The sequence below is a fragment of the Anas platyrhynchos genome, chromosome 2 (assembly GCF_047663525.1).
Source record: "Anas platyrhynchos isolate ZD024472 breed Pekin duck chromosome 2, IASCAAS_PekinDuck_T2T, whole genome shotgun sequence".
NCBI lineage: Eukaryota > Metazoa > Chordata > Aves > Anseriformes > Anatidae > Anas > Anas platyrhynchos.
The window spans coordinates 20,466,828-20,483,511 of record NC_092588.1 but is presented as its reverse complement, the minus strand read 5'-3'; the positions used below and the strand labels follow the sequence as shown (position 1 = coordinate 20,483,511).

General features: G+C 37.3%; 1 protein-coding gene across 1 annotated transcript in view; it reads right to left on the bottom strand.

The window, feature by feature from the left end:
- Positions 1-3,225: 3,225 nt before the first annotated feature.
- Positions 3,226-16,684, bottom strand: part of DPYS (dihydropyrimidinase) — a 32,730-nt gene continuing 19,271 nt past the window's right edge. Inside the window, exons 9-11 of the mRNA XM_072034387.1 lie at positions 7,598-7,805; positions 4,841-4,946; positions 3,226-3,359 (exon numbers count right to left, since the gene is read on the bottom strand). Of these exons, the coding sequence (XP_071890488.1) occupies positions 4,872-4,946; positions 7,598-7,805 (283 nt within the window). The 3' untranslated portion in view covers positions 3,226-3,359; positions 4,841-4,871. The remainder of the gene's footprint in view (positions 3,360-4,840; positions 4,947-7,597; positions 7,806-16,684) is intronic.

Sequence of the window (16,684 nt, the reverse complement as noted above, 5' to 3'; positions counted from 1 at the left end):
AAAAACTGTGGGCTGCAGAAGTCATCTCTAAACCAGCTCTCCAAGCCACTGTGGTGCAGTCTTAGGAGAACAGTTACAGCACAGACCCAGCACAATTTTGTGCAAATGTAATTTGCAAGTGATAGCTGAGATGGGGTTGTAGGACAAATTCAGAAGTCTTGAGAGGATACAGAAACTGAGGCAGGACTGAGAAACTATTCAGTACTCCTTCTACTGCTTCAGTTAAGGAACTGTGCTGACATAAATGTGTTTAGTAATCATATTTCATCCCAAATTAACTTGATACCTACCAGGAAAAAAAAAAGTTCTACTATTCTGGCTCTGCTGTCAACCATTGCTGGTGTCTTGGGATACAGACCTGGGAATTCCAAAATTATATCCCAGTGAAGATCCCACCATTATAGTGTGCCCATCATGTGTGGAAGAAGAACAAAGACTGCAGGGATTTGAAGTGTGACAGTCTTAACTTTGGTAGTAGTGTCTGGATAGCACAACTGAAATTTTTCTGACATCACATTTTTTCTCAAGGGCTATTACTAGGCATCTTATGGCAAATGGCAGAATTCATGTACTAGGGCCAGCATGTGCCATCTGAAAATAAATACTCATGCATTTCACAAACCTGACTGGCATCAGTAACTTTTTGTGCTCAAGGATGTGTAGATAAAACAGATGCTTTGGTATAAGTTCAGTACACATTGCACCAGTATATTTTTCCACACCTGAACAATAATTAAAGCAGTCATTGTATTTGAATAGTAGGCATTTGTTAAGAACACAATCCAAAGGATTCTCCCTATAAGGAGTATAAACCATGACACAGAGCAGAAAATAACAACTCTTTGCTAATGGTACAGGGAGAAGCTTCCTCATTTCTTATCTAATAAAAATGTGTAGGAAACCTTAATAGATAATGTACTTGTTCCATGGTTAATATACTTTCATGATTTAGAAAGCTCAGTTTACATAGTGGGTGTTTATATAACTCATAAAACTACTTGCTGCTATCATACTGTGAAAACATCCGTTTTTAGAAAAATCACTACCTTTGTTCCTTTGGGCTGTAATGATTTGCAGTTTTTTGTATCACTTTCATCTCAGTAGAAGTCCCAAGAGCCAAAGGACATTTAAAAGTCCTGGGCACATCCACAGTATCCAAAGGGCTGGCAGCCTTTACTCCCGGGTTTCATTTCTGTGATAATTGAGTCATTGTTGCCTTGAGCAACACACTTAAGCCAACACTGGATGTTAAAACAACAGGCAACTACACATTTTCAACTTCCTGAGTGATTTCAGAGCTTTGAGCATGCATAGTTCTCATCAGTGGGCAATTATTATATTTATTTGTCTCATAGGTATACCATGCAATTGCAAGGCTCTAATAATTGTTAAACACTGAAGACTCAGATGAAAGACTTCATACACATTTAAATTACCATTAGAAGTAGAAATGTATTTTTTCTCCTACCTGATTTTTCCCCTTTCCTCTTCTCAAATTCACTCTTGATGAAACAAAACATATGCCAGGCATCCTTCTTACCAGAAAGTTTCAGTTCTGAGAGGCAAAGATGAGGTGAGTGAAAGGCAGCTGCAGGGTAGACATCTGCAGATCACTCATGCTGTATCCTCTTTGTAATCAGTGGAGACAAATTGGCATTGCAAGAAAACTACTCATCTCGTCCCAAAGGAGAACAACTCTGAACAGGTTCCTCTAGTCTGTTTTAGATCTTGCTGCAGGGATGAGTAGTGCAACACTTTGTTCTCTTTGTTGATTACAAAGAGAGTCTAGACAACAAACTCGGACAAAAGCCATTACACTGCAGAAGTCTACACCAAGCAGTGAACCCCACTGCATGTAACAGTCATTGTGATTGTGTTGCATGCCCAGTTCTGCTGTTCTGTCACCCCAAAGAATTGGGAACCTGTGGTAGCTCTTCCTGATCATCTCCACAATTATCCTCCATCATCATACAAATAAAAGTCTCTTTTGCTATTTAGAGGAACAAGAAGTACTGAGCTATAGTAGGAGTTTGTTTCTTCTTCAAGTTCATACATCATTGCATGCCTATAGATCTAGAAAGAACTACAAGTCTGCCTTCCACTGCCAAATTAAAAAAATAACAGTAATTATCATATGCTTTCTGTGTATGTCTTACAAAGATGAATTTCCTTCTGTGCCTGTTTACCTTATGGGTTACACAGAAGTACAGTATAGTGCTGTGGTCCTAGGCATGAACCTAGGGATAACACTTCTACATATGGAACAATAAAATCCCTGTACAGATGTTTTTCTGTTCACCCTATTTCTCTCTTAAATATTTCCCAGGGACAGCTGCTTAAAAATACGGGCTCTTGCATGTGAAAGTGCAACTTTAAACAGAATTCGAGGTTTCAAAACCTGTCTAGACATGGTAACATGCAGGTTAAGAAGATAAATTATTTTTTTTTTCCATCAAGAATCCTACCCTAGGGAAAAAAAAAATAAAAGAAAAAAAGAAATAAAAAGAAAACAGACACCCACAAAGTATGGTTTACATTGGGAATTAACTCACATTTTCAATAAAAATAAATAAATCAATCAAAATGCATTATTTTCTGGCCATGGTAACCTCACTTCATAAACCTTTAACTTATGAATGTGAGACGCCTCCATAAAGCCAGAACATGAGTTCACCAGTGTGGTTAGCCTAGATTTCCATAGGTATAACAAAGTAAACGACCATAATAATAAACACTTGGCTGTGTAGTTGGCAGTATTCAGAACTCCTTTAAAGACAGGGGCAGGGAGATGTAACAGGAGATCTGAAAGAGTGACGGTTTCCCTGAATCAACATTTTACTGTACCTGATCCCTTCCAGAATGCAGAAAAGAAAAATCAAATCCAGTATCTGGTATGAGAATTCTCTGCATCTCTAAATCCAGAGATCTTCCTAATACATGAATTACAGAATTAACATTCATGTCCTGTGAGCTAACAAAGCAAAAATGTCAGCAATATATTTAAAGGACACTGCTCATTGCTTTTATTTTATAAGTTAACTGATGCCGTCTAAAGACAAATATTAAGAAGAACTGCCCCCAAATCTACACAGTTTTAAGAACCTACAGACATGCTGCCACATTATAACTGTAATTATTATTTTAATTTTATGCCATTTTCTATAAAGAGTTTCCCAGCTCCAATAATAAAGTTTCTTTTAAAGAGAAATTGCAAGACAACATTCATGCAGGAAGCCCAGTATGTTTATTGGTTACTGATGTTTCATGCTGGCTCTTGTGAAGTTGATTGTGAGCTGACTGTTGGAACCAGCATGCATTGCTTTGGTGAGGACAGCAGGGTCATTTTCATTTGCTTTTATCTACAGAGAAGAAAAAGACAATATGATATAATCTTTCAAAAGAAAATCTCTGCTTTGCAATTTGTCACTCAGAGAGGTAATAATAGAGAAAGAGTGCTAGGAGCTAGAAAGAATGATTATTTCTCCCTCACTCTATTGCAGCTTTAGCCTTTAGTCCTCTCTATTACAAAAGCTTTCTCCCTTATGACAGAGGAAAACAAATAGCACGCTGCACTCTGTTGCTGCTACTGATGCTCTAGATGAATTTCCCTGTGAGGGAGCTTTAAAATAATAATACAATGAAATGTGGAAAAGCTAATTTCACCCTCCCAGCACTGCAGATTTGTTCCTGTCCTCATTAATTAAGAACAGACCAAGAACAGACCCATTTTATGTGAGGTGAGAACTGGAGCTTTACATCCATCTACTGGGAATTTATTTCTCAAGCTAGCTGATCTCACTGTTGGTATTTATATACACACAAAAATTCAGCCCGGATTTTGTCATGCTTACTGCCACTCACCATACCCCCGACCCATATAATCAACCCCCTTACTGTAGCAGAAGAATATTTCAGCTGCAGTTGACATACAGCAGTATCATGCCCCAGTTGTGCTTTCTGAAGGTCATACCTGTCTGTTTTATTTTTTCCTGAGGAATTTCTGCAGCTTGTAAACAGTTAAAGAGTGAGATGCTGTTGCCCAGCCCTTCTCACTAGCTGCTTTTTGCCACCCATGAGTTGCTCAGCACTGGTCCTTGCTAGGTTTTTCTACGAGACAGTTCAGTTCACTATGCCAACAGAAATCTAACCCAGAAAAAGGAAGTTAATTGTTTTCTCTTGGGTTATCAAGTAAATCAACTCAGAGAAGGATCAACCAAGCACCCGGGTTTACAGATTTGAGGGAATGTCAATAACCAGGCTGTGCACTGTGGACACTGGTGAAGAGGGAGGGGGTGATGCTGGGTGTTACTGCACTGTTACCAGCTCTGAGCCTTATAGCAGCTCAGCCATCCATCAGATCACAGCTGGCTTTGACTGCAGCACCTCTACTGCATGAAGACAGATGTTGTCCTTGCAATACCAATCTCTCAGCTTACCCCAAACAGCTCAATTGATGGAGATTTATTGTCTGTAAGAAAGGAACACTAGAGAATATAATTTTTTACATCAAACTCTTTCTGGCTTTTCTGTAAAATTGTAAGCCTAAGGCTTGTACTTTTACTCCTGCTGCTTCAGAAAGGATGGCCTAACTGAGCTCAGCTTTTCTGTGGGCCTTCATACCCGTTTCTCAGTTTCACAGTTAAAATTCATTTGTGCTCTCAGTGGAAAGTTTTATATGGGGTTCCAGTTGGAAAGAGGCTTTCTATACCTGAGCTGCCACTCATTTTTATGAGAGGGCTCATTTCAGACAAGCCTGTCACATGTCAGAAGGCCTGCTGCACTTTTCTTGAAATTTCAGAGAAGCATTAAGTAGTTTTCACTAATCAAAATAGACAGTTACCTGCAAGAACCAAACCTTGGGAACACAGCTATTATTTTGGTGCGATGGGTGTAACTGAGACCAGACCTGTATATGGTGCTCTCTTAACAGGAACCGGCTGACAGACCTGCAATGAAGCATTTCAAACCTTTCAGTATTATATTGTCTTCTTGCAATTGCTAACTCTACACAATAAAAATAGCAATCCTGATATAACCCAGCTTTGAATGTTATGCTACCCAACGATTCCATCAAAATTTTCTTTTGAAAATGTTCCTTACACTCAAACTAAAATGTTCAGTTCTCAGCTTTCATCAGGAGGCAGGTGGTTCAGTCTGTTCATCACTGTAACAAAAGAACTCTAAAACCATTTTTCTAACAAGTAACAGACCATGTTTCACCTCATACTGTTGATGCTTCTGCCTCCCTTCATTCAAACACTTCTTGGAGCAGCAAAATCCCAGAGATTACACCACATAAATATATTAAAACAAAATAAAACAAAACAAAAACACTTATCTGCAGTATTTGCTTCTTTCCATATATATGTATATATATATTAATTTGGCTACTCATCAGGGTATCCCAGGGGGAAGAGGTACAGAGCAAGCTCTCCAGAATAGCTGACTCACTGCCCATTCACACTCTAAGCCTGTTCTTCATTAAGGTAATCATATTTCTCAGTGATGCTCTTAGTACAGATAAGAGAGTTAAATGAACATCAATGAAACAAAGCCACTCCTATCTTCCATCCACCATCCCAGCTGCTGACTACAGGAGGTTGAGCTGGTTGAAAAGTCACTTCTGAAAACATTTTGCACTTGATGTTTTGGTTATGGAAAAATTCTCCCTAGCTTTTATCAGAAATAGAAATGACAACATTCACTGAAGTCTTTTAGAATTCTATGATTGCCAAACTCATCTTAAATTTTAGTTTAGTTTTGGTACTAATCTTCTTGCATGGGATATGATGCCTCAGCAGAGATGCCAGGGTCTGGAGTCACAACTTAGCTATGCTTGGGGAAGAACCTAATTATCATTTAAGAACTGCATCATTTTCTCTTACATGAAAAGGAATGTCCTAACTTTTTGCTGATGTAATGCCAGTACAAATCTGGTTTCAATAGCTAGCTTCTGTTACCCTTACATGGCATTTATTTTGCATTTAAAGTTAAAGGGACCAACATTGCACAACAAAGAAAGTGCAATAATAATAAGCAGCCCTCATCAACAAAGTACCAAACATTTTTAATGTCTGGTGGATTAAACAGATTCACAGTCACATTGAACTTTGTGTATGACAGATCCCACTGAAGACAGACCCAACGGGTGAGAGGAATATAACAACAAGAATCTATCCAGATTAAAAATGCAGAATAATTCTACTGTAGATGAAGAGTTCTCCCTGTTTAGCTTGTGATAATCTTATATGAAGCTGGCCATGGAATTGTATGGCCTTTGGAGCAATTGTTTCAATTCAACCAAATGTCTCATGGAAAGGGAAGATCTTTTCTCCAGAAAAATTCACAGTTTGGGGTACTGGTTCACTCATGCAGTAGGCCTGGAAAGTCCAGGATTTTCTTTCCCTTTCATTTCTCCCACAAACATGAACCTTCATTCACACTGAAAAGGTGTGACAGATTTAAATGAGAAATTTGGTTTCAAAATAAAAGTTAATGTATAATCAATATAGTCAGATGCTGACCAAATGCAAGTGAAAATGCCTCCAATTTATCTAACTTACACTGATTAGTACTGGTACAAAAATGTATTCTTTTATGCTTGGAAAGCCCAAATATTCAATCATCTGTTTTCTGTTCTAAGTTCCCAGGGAAAAACTGCATGCTCATGAACAGACTTCCCTGCCTATCCACTGAAGAGCATTATGCCTATCGTCTTGCAGACAGCCCCCACCAGCTACTGGGAAAGTGCTGTCTTTGGAGGAAAGCCTCAGCCATTTCAACATGTCTTTTGTAGTCCAACAAGACAACAAAGGGATGTAATGCACAGTATTATCTTAGAAGTATCTTAAAGAGCCAGATCTCACATGAATGCTTGTCTAATTCAACTTTTAGATCCTGCAGTGAATTCTACTGATTCAAGTTGTGACTTTCAGATTTTGTCTGTGTGCTTTGGAAAATCCTACCCATAATAAGCAACAATAAGGCCTCAAAAATATTATTCGCATGGCAAATAGGCACTGGAAATTCAATCTGCATGTCTTTTGCAAAATTTCTCTTCAAAAAGAGATTGAACAGCAAACTTGGTCCAGCACTTTGCACGTGTTCAGCTTTTAACACATTGTTGCTGGAACACAGCCAAATGTTCAGCATTCTACAGGGTTTAGCTCTAAATATCTGCCCCATGGAAGAGTTAGAAAACTATTGATCTCTTCCTCCAGTTTAAGTTTTATCCCTGAGCATGATGCTGAGCCTCTCTGATTTGCAGTGAAATCAGTGATTAAATCTAGCAGGTAGTCAGATTACCCATGAGCAAAATATTTTGTCCAATGTTATTGCAAGTGGGACTTATTTTTAAAAGTACCCAGACTTTGTCTACAAGCTGTACCAGATACCCTGAGAGCAGGAACTAGTCTATGATATTTCTCTGTAATATGAAGAGCAATAAAAATTGAGTCCCCTTAGTTTCATTTCCTCCCACCTTGGCAGATTTTGATTAGTAAGGGAAATTACCATTGAATCCCCAAACCTCTGTTCCCAAGAGCTAGTTATCCTCATGTTCTAGAAAGCATTACAGAGATTTATTAGTTTAATTAACCTTCTCCCGCTGCCTGACTCGTTTGTAGACATATGGAGAGAATGGTGGACGGGAGACGTATTTGCCTTCTCCTGCTGTGACTTTGACAACTCCGCCTTCATAAACCACTTTGCCTCTTGAAACTGTCGCAACACAGACTCCATGGCAGACCATTCCTTCAAATATATTGAAGTCATTGGCCTGGTGATGAGTCTTTGCAGATATTGTCCTGTGTTTACAAAAAAACAAAACAAAAACCAAAAAACAAAAAGGAAATTACTACAATCTTCACATTGTACTTCATTATGAAATTTTAAGAAATTGATAGAGGAAGAAAATTTAGCAGCATTATTAAACTATGACATTGTAGAGTACATCATGGAACAGCTGTAAAAATAGAATAGAGCATTAACATTTCATTGAACAGTAATTGCATTTCAGAAGAATGAAGAGAGAGTCAAAAGGACAGAACTTTGTAGCCTTGAAACAAAAAATTTTCACTACAAAAAGACTAGCAAAAAAAAAAAAATAATCAGGTTATAATATTTATTTGAATAAAATGATTTTTTTCTGCCTTGTCAAGCAAATATCTATGTACAATAAGCCCAGAAAAATCTCTAACCCTTTAGCTAGAGTTACCTGCAATTTCAAGTTTGGAAAGCATGGTTGCAGTGTTTCAAAGATTGTAACTCATAAACAAGACAAAGAGTATTTCACTGGAAAGTTGATAGATTGTAATGAATTTTGGTAACTTTTAAAGTGAGTTGGACTGATCCAGTGACTGAGAGCCCAAATATCTCTATGCTGTCAAATAATAATGACAACATCACACTCCTCCATACTTTCCAAGAGTACTAGGGAAATTATAGTTTTAGACCTCAACAGTATTAATTTGAGCTATGGTATCATTTCTTTGTTTATGCATAGATCTCATTCTTTATGTTCACCATTTTTCTGGCAAATTTCTCCAACCCTAACTGGCTACATTACAGGCAATTAATACTAGAACTGACATTAGCATTTGGAAGTGCAGACTGCATATACTTCCTTTACTATTTTCCCTACTGAGCTACTTACTATGTACCGTATCTAAAATGTGTATCTAAATTTAATTAATTTCATTAGCTTCCTATTTCTAATTTATTTATTTATTTTAATTTGGAAAGTTTGTATTTCTATTTCTATCTGTAACTTCTGAAAGGAAGGATTTTTTTTTTTTTTTTATTTTTTTTTTTTTGTGAGCAGTCAGTATTTTCCAGAATAGGAATATATGCACATGGTAAAAAAACTATCATTAATGTATAGTGCTAACATTATTTCAGTGATTACATCTTTAGAAAAAGAAATTTCAAAGTAAAAACTAATATGAATTTTGATCTATTTTGATCTATTTTTTGATCTATATTGATCTATTGGATAATAAAATATTGATCTATTTGGATAAGAATTATTAAAAACTTTAATTAACATCTTTATTAAAATGAAAAAAAAAAAAAAAAAACAGCAAAATCTTTATCTTTCTTGAAGTACACCATTTTCAAAGGTAACCAAGTATCAAATATTTCAAGTGATTAGTTATAATTATTGGAAAGATATATATTTTGCCTTTCATATCATTACGTTAAACTAAGGCAAATTTAAATTTAAGTTAAGTACATTTAAATCTCACTGGCAACTAACTTCAAATGCTGTATATCTAAAAATGTTCTCTATGGCCAATCTGCCCATAGGAATAAAAACTTCTCTTTTCAGAACAACTTGGACAGAAAACTTATGCCTGCCTGCTTTCCAGTATCAGCAACGTCTTGTAGAGTCACAGTGGAAAGAGTGAGCAAGGGAAGTCAGACCTCTCTTGTATTCACTAGTCCTATGAATACTGTTGAACAAGTTTATCCATGGGTGTTATATTAGCTCTGCAAAGAGCTGGTGAACATATTTCTCCAGCTTATTGCATTACACTTATGGGTCCAATTGCTAGAACAGTAAGTAAGAACAACTGTAATATAATTAACATGAGCATTCTCTGGGTATACATCATATCTATTTGCACACAAGCACTGGGATGCAAAAAGGAAAATGGAAAAAGTACTTTGAGCAAATGTATAGAAAAATAAGCAAGATTCTTCAGCTCAACACGTGAGCTGTTTAAATGTGCTATAGTAGGATCACTGGTGGTAAACATGCCTCAGAGGTAAGTATATCCTTCACAAAAACATACAAAACTAATGGAAGCTAATGCATTTAAAAGAGACATCCATATTTACAGGTAAGCCCTGCAATATGATAAAAGAGATTTCCCATTGCTTGTCTCAACAACCAACTTGTATAGAACCCATCTATAACTCTTCTGTTGAACAAAGGCTTAGATCTTGCTGCTCTTTCTGAAGGTGAAGTGCAGTCTCCCTGATGAAGCTCACCAAAACTAATCTGCATTTGGGTTTTTAGCAATTTTATTTAACATTATCAATGGCAGGGAAAGTATCAACAAGGAAGTGAGAATTAAAAGAATTAAAACAAAGACAGTATGCTTGGGTCTGGAGCTCACAACTCAACAACCTTATGCCACACACTGTTTACTGCTCTATCAGCCATTTCAGTAACAGGCAGCTTGCTGGGAAGCTTAGTGAAAGTCCAGTGTTTGCTCTGAAAGTTTGAATACTATTGACCCTCAACTAATGGCAAGAATGCTAGCAACTATTTATAATCTGGGAAAGTAAGACTGACACCATAGTGAGGCAGAACATAAGAGTTGCCTCTAACATCCTAAGTGATGTCTGACATAATGGGTTACTTAACATGAGAAAGCAGATTCTGACTCCAGGTTTCAAAAACCCGAATGACATTTTTTTTGATATATTTCCTAAAATCCTCTGATTCTCATGATAAACTACAGAGACTCTTGTTCCAAACAGCCCTTCCTCAAATGGAAACAGATCAGAATGATAACTTGAATATTTGAAAGAAAATTCTATATGAGGAGGATATTGCAGAGACATCAGGCTCTGTTTTGTTCCTACTTATCTCAGTGTTTTCATTTAATTCACTTCAGCTGCTTTTGATACACCTGTCTGGCAAAGAGATTTCAGACTATCAATAAAAAAATTGATATTACCCTAGTACAAAAGAAGACATGCTTCTGAGATTGTCCTTTTTTTTTTTTCTTTCTTTTTTTTTTTTTTTTAAATCCAGTGCTTCTGTCCAACTATTTAACTATTTGCAGGCAAGAAGCAATTATTTTATAGTCAAAGATCAATTATCAAATTTTGTGTGCGTGATAATTCAGTGACTGGTAATCTTGCATTTATTTATTCTGTATGTGACAAAAGACTTTACAGCCAATCCTAGGATATTATATCTAACTAAACTACAAACTGACGTTTAAAATTTAGAAAAGAGCATCATATTAGACTAATGCAGAAAGCTGTAGGGTGAAATTCAAGGCAGTACAACTGGTCAGCTCAAAAGATAGGCCCTTGGTAAGCCCTGAATCTTTGTAAAGAGTTAGGGGTATTAGATTACATTTCAAGTCAAACACAACCTAGGAGCACCACAAACATGTCTATGCCCCAGTCAGAGACTGAAATACTATGCAGTAAGTCATAGTCAGGCAAGAGGGGCAACTGGATGAAGGGAAGAAATCTTAACATTACAAGTTATCTTCTGTCCCTCATAATGCATAGGAAATGAAGCTAAATCAGCCCAGTGAAGGTGGAGCTGTCAGACTAGATTGAGCTCTAGGACCTAAACTTTGATTGCTGTGAGGATTCGATGACTGTAGTTTTCAAGAGGGGCATATGAAATTGAGAACTTAATTACTTTTAATGGGAATTGGACGCATACTTCACGCAGTTTTCTTTAAAAATTCCAGGCACAGGAATATGAAGGGATCCTGTAGTCAACAGCCCTTAGGCAAGAATAGCTGTTGAACATCTCAGTAGAGGGAGGCCACAGATTTTATAATTACTTAATTAAGTGAAAACATAGGAATAAAGGCAGTTAAAATGACCTGAGTCCATTGCTGAAAACAACTGCTTTGCAGACAGTTGCTATAGAAAACCAACTTATGTAAGAGTGAGAATTTCAGATGTAAGCAACTTCTCCAAGTGCTTACAATGCAGTATCTCTAAGTTTTTCAGAGCTGGGGGCAGGTGAGAAAAGCCAGTTTGCTGAGGTTAATATCAGCCTTTGTGAGCTGCCCCTTCTTCCTTTCGTCTGCCTTTGCATTCTCCATTATTGTTAACCTGCTTTTCTAAACTCTAGACAAAAATAAATCTCTGGTTCACCTTCCTGTGCTGTCCTGAGACACCACTCATTTATAAAGATAATTAAGTTGGACTTTGTTAAAGAGACAGAAGTATTAAAAAGAAAAGGGAATGAGAGGAATAAAGAGAAGAAAAAGAAGAAACAGAAAACCTGAAAATCTATGTGCAAACTGCTTGTTAAAAGCCTGTGATGTGGATTAAAAAGCCCACGGCCTACTTTATAATTAATGAATTGTTATAATTGCACATACCAACTTATGTAGGCAACTATTAGTAAAGTGGTATCCCTAACCTCTTAAAAATATGCTTAAATAAGCATTGTCTTTGAGTAGCTATCTGAAGTGAGGGGATTTGTGGACAAAATAACAGTTAGAAGAAGAGGCAGGATGTTAATATCCAGGAGCTCCTTGTCAGAGAGACATATCTGAGGGATAGGATCTTTAATGCATTCATATCTCCTAAGATACATCATGTTAAGATGGGCAGAGAATGACAACAGAATGATTTTTCTGATTATGGTAAGCAACTCATTTATCAACAATACCATCAGTTTGTTCCTATCAATCACTACAAGTTGATATGGGATGGAAGTGGAAACTGTCAAACTATATAAAGGGCAGGAGGGAAAACAGTAATGAGAAAGTAAGCTTGTAGGAAAGGATAGAGAGGAAAATACAAATGAGTATTCAATGACTAAAGAAGATCTGGAAATAATCATAGGGGAGAAAAAGGTAAGCTTATATGAGGAGAAAATAAGAAAGAATCTTTGTTTTTTCCTTTTTTTTTCTTTCTTTTTTTTTTTTTCTTGTTGGTAACATTTCTAAGACTCAGTTCTCTAAAGAGAGCAGCTGACATTTTGTGAGACAGCAAGTTACTAGGGAAACGTACATCATGCTCTCTCATAGAGACTTATTTTGTTACAGTTCACAGAACCACAGAGGCACTGAAATTGGAAAGCATCTCTGGAGATCATCTATTCCAACCTCCTGCTCTGGCCAGGGTCTGGCACAGCAGGGGTGTGCCCAGGCAGGATGCAAATACTTCCAAGGATGGAGACTCCACCATCTCTTTTGGCAACCTTTTCCAGTGTCTGATCACACTCACAGGAAAAAAAAATATATCTTTCTTATGTTTAAATGGATTTTCCTGTATTTTAGTTTGTGCCTATTGTTTCTTCATGTTCCTTAGATCTGAAATAACAGGTTTTTGACAGGAACTCCATGATTTTAGTGAAATAGCATATATTCATGCATACACAGGCTTGTATTTGTGCAAAAGAAGAGCTACTGAAAATGCCAGAACTTAGTAGTCCTATGCACACATATTTGTATGCCGCATTATTTCATTTTCCCTAATTGAGTCTAGATGCAGTTATCCATATACTCAGTATTCAATATCATGCTCATTCATCAAAAGAGTAAGACAGTCACAGCATTATTCATTCTAATCATCTGCTAACAACATTTTTTTTTTTCCTCTTGCTTTGTATGAAAAATTACAGGCAGTTGCTTGGCATAGAGTCTTTAAATGTTGTAACTTGTCACCACTTAAGCTTCTGAGTCTGAAGACCTGATTGTAAATGAGACAAGAGGGCCCAAGAGGGTCACTCCAGAGGAGCCAAAAGAGGATGAGGTGAGAGACTGCTACCTGCATAGGCAACTCTGCCTTGACATTCAAAGGTAGCTTAATTTTTAGGCTATACTTGGTAAATGGAAAATAAATGGTAAATAGGACTTCTAAGACAGCATATTTTTATAAAGAATTGGCATGATAATTTAACTGGACTTAGACAGTTAAATCCTGTTTGAGATTTTTTTTTCTATGCCTGTGGATGTTTTCAAATTTTGTTCTGATTCTACCTTCAGGGCTTTATCCACAGCTTATTTGCAAGGCTCTGGACAGGCTACAGTGAGTCTATTGAGTCCTAATAACAGCCAGGAGCTGAACGTCTCTTCTGAGATGTTTAGTGCCTTCTGTTCCTACTTTACATGGGATGTTCAGCTCTTTCCACAGTATGAATTGGGCACTACAGCATTTAGATTCCTTGCTGAGCATTTCTGAAACAAACCCTAAAGATTTTGTATTCTTACTTGATTTCAAATAGCCAAAGATATAGAGGACACTGACTTGCTGATATATTTTTCCAAGGAGTTCTCACAAAACAGTCCTGTGTGCACAGGCTGTACTTGGGATGCTGAGAGTATTGAGGTCTGCAAGGTGATGTTTAGTAACACATGGATGCAAAATAACAACTGGTCTCTTCAGAATGTGTGTTCTTAAATAAATATGCAATGACTATAAGGAAGCTGAGAAATACACCTAACCTCTCAGAACACATAACCCATCTTTTATAATGCAGTTTCTAATGAATTTATACATTTGAAGTGTTTCTTTCCATCCAACACTTCTTGCATTCATGTGGACATCCTAAAACCAGTATTTGGAAGCCCTGAAATACACTAGTAATTTTTCATGCAATTGTTCATACATTATTTTCTGCGAAAATTACCAGCAAAGCCTACAGAAATAGGCCAGTCAGTGAAGATAAGCTATATAAATAAAACCTCAGCAAAAGCAGCAGAATGCTGGAATTGGAACCTTGAATAGCAACTGCTCCCAAATTGCAGGGCTGAATTCACTAGGCTTTTGCCATGTTGAAAGGGAACACCCTGAATGCTCAGACAGTACCCATCATGTTTTAATTGTGCAATGATGTTGAAGGAGAAATGCAACTGATTTTGCAGTGATTCAAGTTTTTGCATTTTGAAGAGCTTCACTATCTTACAGAATGACTTTAGAATCTTCCCTATAGACTTTCTCTGCCAGACTGTGGTAATATCAGTTCTACACAAAAATACTTCAGCAATTGCCTAATTCTTTAAGCTACTATCAGCCAGCATTTTAAGACTGCAGCAACAGAGCCTCAAGCCAGAACTAGAAAACTACATTATCCTCTCTTAGAAGATTTAGATTTACAAACAAGAAAAATAGTCATGCTCAAAACAGGAAGGAGTTTGCAAGACAGATGAACAAGCCTATCATGATATCGAAAATTACTACCCAGATGCAACAACAGCATACAAGGCTGCACTTTGTGTAGTATCTTAAATGGTTGAAGTCTGTTAGCTAGATCTGTTTTTTCTGCTGGACTGTTTGTGCCCTCTTCAGGATTTATAGTGAAATGAATAGACAAGGACTTGATTTATTTATACTTACTCATATAGTTCACACAATTGTACCTGAACAGTAGCTTGTTCCCAGCAAAGCCAAAGGGATAAACAATGGGAACAGTACCAGATCAGGAGGAGGAAAAAAAGTATCAGTTCAACTTAAAATCAGCTTGCTCAGTAAGAAAATACAGTTTATTCTGAAAAAATATTTAAAGAAAAACTGCATCTTCACAGCTGCAGTGGGCAAAAGGCCATGGTAGTACTCAGGAGAAAGTGAAGGGAGGCAGAAGGAATGCCTGGGAGGGAAAAGGATAAAGAATTTTAAGAGCTGACAAAGCACCTTGAGAATAATGTCAGAACTCTGCTATCCTACTAGTTTCATTTGTCCTCAGGCAGAGCAGAAGTGAGTTCAGAAAAAAATCCTTGTTTTTTTTTTTTTTTTTTTTTTTTTTTTTTTTTTTTTTTTAATCTGAGTTCATAGCTCCACTGTCCTGAAATAGCTCATTGCTAGTATCTCAAAATATGCTTGCTCAACATGCCAGAAGGCATAATACACATGAACCATTCAATACCCAGCAGCAAAATCTCTCTGACCCAGCACTAGGCAGGCCTCTGTGTTGATTGGGGTTGACAATCCTGAAACTTCTTTTGCTGGTATTGTCTTTTTTTTTTTTTTTTTTTTTTTTTTGTGATACTTCTGCAAAGCAAGTTCTATGTCCTCAAGCTTTGATGCTTAAAACACAGGATGTTTTTTCCTGTCACTTTACATGCTTTTGCTACTCATGAGCATGCTGAAAAGAGTGAAAATTTCATTATGAAAAATTCAAGATCTAGCAGATTGGTGAGGAAAATTTCATTTGTGTAAGGTAAATCTAGGATAAGGGCTTTTTATCTCCATTTGGTTTCTGAGCCTCAGATTTGCCCAGTTATGTTTCCAAACTTTCCTCTACCATCAGAGGAGTCTTCAATTCTCTTTTAAAATCAAAGGCTGAAAATCTAGTGCCATCTATGTGTTACAACAGCTCAAGTTTTAGGAACACCAAACACTGTGATATCTCAGTGAAAGCTGGCTATGCTGTCTTCATGCTCAGCACCCCACAAAGTGTTGAGCTTTGCGATTTGTGATTGCTTTCTTATATGGATTGTACCCACTGTTTAGATGACACCAGTGAGGTAATTTCAACTGGCAGACTCAGTGTGTGCCTTCAGAGCAGTCGTATGCTCACAATGCTTGCTAGAACTAAGTCTGAGACCAAAGCACCAGCCTGGCACACCTCCTGACCTGCTGCTGGCAAGTGCAGGGCTGACTGTGGTCAGAGGTTGGACACAGCTGTTTAATGCCTGCAGATTTAAGGTGATCTACTTGGAGGTCAAACAGTGGACGTGTACATGCCATAGGTATCTCAGCTGATAAAAGCACCTTCCCCAGTGAGTGTTCTCTGTGACAGCCTGCTCTCAAACCATTTCCGTGCAGTTTACACAAGACCAGGATAGCTATAAGAGCCAGAGAAATACCCAAGAGAGATTCCTGAGATATTTATAGTGGCCTGATTATGGATCTGGCTGATGGTGTGAATATACCTGAAGACAGGAATCAGCTGTAGTACACTGTGTGCTGTATGAGTTGAGGCTCACAAAAAGACAGTGCATGTCCTTTGTAGCATAAATATACCACG